The sequence below is a fragment of the Apaloderma vittatum genome, unplaced genomic scaffold (assembly GCF_000703405.1).
Source record: "Apaloderma vittatum isolate BGI_N311 unplaced genomic scaffold, ASM70340v1 scaffold6094, whole genome shotgun sequence".
In the NCBI taxonomy this organism is placed as follows: domain Eukaryota; kingdom Metazoa; phylum Chordata; class Aves; order Trogoniformes; family Trogonidae; genus Apaloderma; species Apaloderma vittatum.
In genome coordinates, this window is record NW_009710850.1 from 12,593 (window position 1) to 18,900 (window position 6,308).

At 39.7% G+C, this 6,308-nt stretch overlaps 1 protein-coding gene across 1 annotated transcript; it reads right to left on the reverse strand.

The window, feature by feature from the left end:
• Positions 1–219: 219 nt before the first annotated feature.
• LOC104272422 (phosphatidate phosphatase PPAPDC1A-like) lies at positions 220–5,395 on the reverse strand. The gene is made up of 3 exons (XM_009867407.1): positions 5,374–5,395; positions 4,618–4,788; positions 220–419 (listed from the first exon to the last, which is right to left on the reverse strand). The coding sequence occupies exons 1-3, from the start codon at positions 5,393–5,395 to the stop codon at positions 220–222; spliced, it is 393 nt and encodes a 130-aa protein (XP_009865709.1).
• Positions 5,396–6,308: the final 913 nt, after the last annotated feature.

Consider the following 6,308-nt stretch of genomic DNA (forward strand, 5'->3'; position numbering starts at 1 on the left):
TAGACTGAAAACAGATAATTCAGCAAGTCAATATGAAATGAAAACTGAACTTTTAAAATATGCTAATATTATGGCATTAAAAATAAAATCCAATTTATGTTTATAAAAAGGAAAGAAACATAAGACAAAAAACCATGTCCAGTAAGAAACACCATGTTAAGAGACCAGTTTGGAGGAAATGTGAGGAGGCTAGAAGTTCGTTCTCCACATTTCTTAAAGTCATACAGGACCTTCAGTTATTCCCTCTAGAGGCAGGCCAGTAGCATTGTCTGCTGTAGGTCTCTCTTCTTTCTTCATAGAGTTCTGATCTAGCAGGCTGACATAAGATTTATGACAAGCTGTGTTACCCAAAGGAGGGTAGTGTTGTCTGTAGCAAATATAAGCAAAAATGAGGCCAATGATCCCTCCGACGAAAGCATCTAGATAAGGAAAGCAACAAAAGCAGAAGCATGTTACCATGGAAAGGTCAGCCAGTAGTGACAACTGTAAATAAAAGACATTTGGTTGACCTGGAAGTATTTAACCCAGAAAATGTGAACTTTGAATTTTCCTAAAGAGTTTGGAGCCGAATACCACAATCACGCAGGTCACAAAATCGGTATTTTGCCAGGGCAACTCCAACATTTTGAGTACTCAAAATGTACACAGTTGGCTATGTTTCAGAAGACAAACAAGAATGTCCTCCATGGGGCACTGAACATTCATGATGTTCCAGCTCACCATAGACCAACGTTTCTGGGTAGGCAACCCATGTATCTTCTTCCACTTTGCCAGGATTTATAAATGACCGCCACCAGGTTTTCTATTTATGAGCAATACAGCTGAACTTTGTTGTTTACAGCATCCAGAGCTCTGACTACAGTCTTCTCCTTGTCTCTGCCCCAGGAAAGACGGCAGCTAAAGTACCAGATCTACTCTTGACTGTTTTGCCCTCTGAAAGGCATGCTCCAATGCAGACAGGGAGCAGGTAAGGGACAACTATCTTCCTTCAGGAAATGGGCCACTGTAGCTAGAACAATTCATTTCACCTGCAGCTCCTGAAAGGCCCCTGGGAAAAAGAGCTGTCAAGAACTATTTCAAGTTGCGTGAATTCCTCCTAAAAAGCGCCTGAAAGGTCAAAGACCTGTTAACTGATTTAACACCTTTTGAATACCTCTCTTTGATACTCTGTCATCCTCCTACCAGTAAATAAAATACAATAAAACTAGGCCATTGTATGAGATATCTGCAGCTCTCAAACAGGCCATTTTAAGTTTTCCATGGGAACTGCAATAGCGCACGAAGCGTAAGAGGATTTGTTCTGTTGTCAGGCTCTCCTTGACTTACTAACACACTTGCCTGTTCTTGTGTTTCATTTTCAAGCAAACAGAACAAAATTTCACCGAAAATACACACAGACTTCGAGGGCCTCAGATCTGAACGCAGTAATGGAAGTGAGGCAAAAGACATTGGCTAGAACATGACTTGTCACCATGTTTTATTTTAACAAGAATTACTAAGCACCATATAAGCTGTGTATGCCTGTTTACATACTTTTCTTTCAGTTACAAAGAAACCCCAGTGGGCTGAAAATGGTGAATCACTGAGTTTAATGACAAAGAAAGGTAAATCAATGCAAACTGGTTTTGTCTGAAATACTTAAATACAGATTAAATGCCCTAGTTTGTCAGTCTATAATATATTAGAATAAAAAACATGTCGTTCAATTTTCTGCAGGTAATTAATGGCTTGTAATCATCAAAAGAGCGAGATTCTGAAGAGCCTTTTAACAAGAGTAGCTAGGGCAATTTCTGAGAAACTTAATATTGAGATGGATAAATTTAAGAAATGTGATTACAAGTCACATTTGCCTGTTGAGGAAGAAGACTAGACTGAATGACCTAGGAGATCTCTTCTAATCCTATGTTCTCTTTCTACATGCAGAACGACATAATAAACCTATTACAAACATAATAGAGACTCAAGTTTAAGACTTTAAAAGGTAATTGTGTGTACACAGTATTTGCAAGAAGTCAGAAGCTTATCCCACCCTTACTGGAAGCTGACTGATTTGGAAGTGTTCAGACTGTCCCTATCGAACTGTCATGGTGCAAAAGGTACCAAGGGCAAGAATCTTCACTATAGTATACTATTACAGCATTGAAGTCAACTTGTAAAAAATTTAATTTTTTTTGACAAGACTAATTTTCTATAAACCTGTATTAGGTGCAATTCTCAGAATTCCCTCCTTTAACCGTGGTTAACTGAATACTGTTCTAGCTGATTTTTTATTTTGCTTAATATTGAGGTCAAGCCTACAACTACTATTTTTAACTGTGGAAAAACATCAGATTTCTGCCAGCCCTTTATAAGTTCCCTAGCATTTCAAGACTTGTTGAAAACTTGCCTAGATAATTTCTTTCAAAATACTTATATGCAAATTATGCAACTCTGGGCCTCAGTTTGGGCAACACAGGAACACAAATTGACTACATGATTTATGGCAAGGTATCTAGCTTACTGACCTTGACTGGGAGTACTGAGCAAACATAGGCAGGGATTTTGACTTGTTTTCAAAGACAATTCTCTGTTTTTGTTTCGAGCTCGTGGTAGCCACAACTTCCCTTTTTTCTTTTTTTCCTTTGCTCATAAAGGAAAAATAATATTCTTCCAGTCTCAGTATCTATCTTTACTTTTCTTCATATAAAATTTCCTGGTATTTCATAAGTGAACTAACATTTCAGTGTTATAAACCTATACAGAGATCTAAAAAAAAAAGCCATCAATACATTCAGGATTCATAATGAAATATCCTAATATTCATCAATACCAACACTAAGATCTTAAATATTACATTCTCCACCCAAAATGAAGGGAGCTCATGAAGTATTCATAATACTAATGTTCTAAGCCCACTCAATGGCTTTTTAATATAAGGATACTCCACTCTATCTTTCACCTACAGCATTCTAAGTCTTGGACATTATATTGATGGTCCTTGTTCATTCCCCACAGCATAGTTAAGACTTTATCACAAAGCCACCATAAGTAATTTAACACAATTAGTTGACTCTGCTGAGCATAAAAGACGAGGCCTGAGCTTCTGTGCCGTGTATTGCAGAGTGCAGTAGTCTCTCCCTTGAGAATGCAGTTCTTTCAGGTAAAAGAATATGTCACCTGCAGGATAATATCTGCCAGCACTGTTCTTAGCTTGGGTAGAGCTGAGTTTTCAGCTCCATCTCCTTAAACTTCAAAGAGAAAAATATGAGCAGCTGTAATGGACACAGTCACAATCCCCTGGGTGTAGTTTTCTTCCATCATATATTAAATACACCATAATAATCTGCCTCATAGGACATGTTTTAGTACGTAAATAATTCTTCCTCTCGGCGAGAGACAGCACAGACTGTAAACACGCATTTGAAACTCGAGAGTAAAGCTGCACGGTCCCATTAGCACCCTTGGCTCTCTCTTTAGCAGAGAGTTCAAAGCAGCCAAGTGTCACACATTGAGCATGGGATTGGTAACGGCCGTCTGTGCCGCCTGCCAGCCTGGCGAGGCACGCGCCTCACGGTCGGTCAGCTGCTTTGTGCTGGAGGCTCCCTCCGATTCTGAGTGTCAGTGAGCAAAGAAGAGTAATGAGCCCTGCTAACAAGACAGCAAGAAACCAGGAGACTCCTTTAAAGAAGGTGTCAAGTCTAAGTAGCTGTGGGAGAACAGGATGCTGCATGAACACAGACAACAGAGGAAGAAAAAGCATAGACGAGTCTGGCACACTGACTGCTGTATGAGATGAGAAAGTGCTCAGTGGGAACAGAGATATGTTGGATTGAAACTACATGTTGCCTGATCTAGTTGAGAGGCGTCCCTGCCCATGACAGGGAGGTTGGATTAAATGATCTCTAAGGTCCCTTCCAGCCTAGGCCAGTCTATGATTCTATGATACGAAGAGGAATCAACAGAATGTTCTGTCTTTGTACTGGGTTTGCATGGCAAGGCTTTGGTAGCAGAGGGGCTACAGGGCAGCTTCTCTGAGAAGCTCCTTAGAAGCTTATCCCACGTCCAATAGAGCCAATGCCAGCTGGCTCTGAGACCGAGCTGCTGCTTGTCAAGATTGAGCCCATTAGGGACAGCAGTAGCACCTCTAGGATAACATCTTTAAGAAGGGGAAAAAAGCCCTGCACAACGGCAGCCAGAGAAAGGAGTGAGAAGATGGGAGAGAAACAACTCTACAGACACCATGGTCAGCGAAGGCCAAGGAGGAGGTGTTCCAGGTGCCAGAGTGGAAATTCCCCTGCAGCCCCTGCTGAGGCAGGCTGTCCCCTGGCAGCCCACAGAGGTTAATGGTGGAGCAGATGCCCACTTACAGCTGGATCTATCCAAATACTGACGTACATTTGTGAAAAATGATGTAAAAAATCTACTGATGTCAATTTATACATAAATACGATGATGCACATTGTGTATATAAAAATATAGAACGGTAAAGGGCCCCTCCAGCATTTTCAGACATGGAAACCCTCAGTACGAATCCAGGAGCAAGGAAAATCTATAGCAAGCTATCACGCTTTAATTCATATGATTTAATTAAAATAAAAATTAAAAAACACAAAGAAAAAAGGTATCTCCAAGGCTCACCTTGCCAGTGATGTTTGTAATCGCACATACGTGACAGGGCGATCATCATGGCACAGTAGAGTGGGAGAATTGCTGCACAAAGCCGCCAGCTCTTCCCCCGGCCAGTTTCCGTGAAGCAGTGCAACTTTCCAGCTAAGTAGAAGGTAGTAAAGCCAAGGCCTGAAAATGCAACTGATAAAGAAGAACACATAATTAAAGTATTTTCTCGTTAACACAGTAGGATACCATCGTTTCCAGATCTGACAGCAGGATCCTTCTATTGCAGAGAAGTCTTGGACTTTCTAGGGTGATATTAGAAGCTAAGGTAAGCTAAGAATACTCATCTGCAAAAAATTGAGGGCATTTCATAATTTGAATGGCAATTTGTATGTAACCATATAAATTACATGGTTATGATTTAGTATTTTAAAGGCATTTAGCAAATTGCCTAAGCAAAGAGCTTTCTGGTTTTGCTTTGCGGGTTTTTTTTAATAAAAGAACCATGATCTTACAAACTTTACATAGCCACAGTTCTTTGGGGGTTGAATGGGAAGTGTGTCCCTACAAGATCCATGGTGTACATATGTTCTCCACGGCGGTGGTGTTATCTATACAGGAATGCAAACAATCAGGTAAGTGAAGACGGCAAAGCAAATCCACATCCTTCTCACAAATATTCAGCTTTCACATAAACCGTCATGTCTGCAAATACTGTGCTACCTCTAGACATTCATTTATGCAATAGCAATTGAATTTTTTTTTGCTTTAGCAATTTACCTCCTTGCTCTGGGGGAGACATCGGCTGTAGAAAGAACACCTGATTTTATTTGCACCTTAAATTAAACATTTAGGCAGATTTTTAACTTGAGTCACAAAAGCTCTTTCATGCTTAACCTTCAGCATGTCTTTCCTGATTTTAGACCTATTGTAAAAAGTTAAGGTTCAAAGCAGAAAAAGATTCAGTCAGTTTGTACTGCAATTGAATTACATTTAAATGAGATTTTTAGGTTCCATTAACCTGCTTCTATAGAACATGCACAATTGGCAGCGAGGACAGAACTCAAACACCAAGCTTCTGTACTGCAATTCCTCCCTCTTGCAGCTGTTCACCTTCCAGAGAGATAGCAGACTCATAATTCTTTTAATATGCTTTTTTATTTTTTTTAAAAAGACATGTGAATTGGGGGCGTGGGAGGGTTCTGTAGGAAAATCAGTACTGCCGCTGAACAGGTAGCTCTGTGAAACACATCTGTTTTCTCCACAAATATCATACTCAACTTTGCTCCTGACTGCAGAAATCAAAATAGAACATAAGCTCATAAACCACAGATAGCAAAATTATAAATATTTATCCAAGCATTTGAAATTTGTTTTCTGACTACCTTTACAGTCTTAATCTTTGTGGTAGCTAAGCACTTTTATAAGAGGTAATAGGTTATGTTCATAATAGATAATTCTGTCCTGACTTTGCTATCAGTGCCTTTAATGGTTAAATCACAATCGGTGCTGGGTCAGACATGCATCTTTTTTCTAATCTCCTGCTAGGGCTTTGCAAATGCCCCTCTCCACCTGTTCTCAAACATTAGATGTGATAAAGCAATTAGTGTTCTGCTGATAAATCTATGGGATGGTTAATTTTATCTGACAGTACAATGGAGCAGTTTCATAAGTTTATACAACACAATTGTTCGAATGCAATTACTGAAGATTTG

Bases quoted from the DNA above. Each gene is read 5' to 3' on its own strand.
- LOC104272422 (XM_009867407.1), bottom strand. From the start codon at position 5,395: ATGTCTCCCCCAGAGCAAGGAG. The intron at 4,789-5,373 runs GTAAATTGCTAA...CTTCTTTATCAG, and splicing joins GTCTCCCCCAGAGCAAGGAG to TTGCATTTTCAGGCCTTGGC. The intron at 420-4,617 runs GTGAGCCTTGGA...TTCCTTATCTAG, and splicing joins TTACAAACATCACTGGCAAG to ATGCTTTCGTCGGAGGGATC.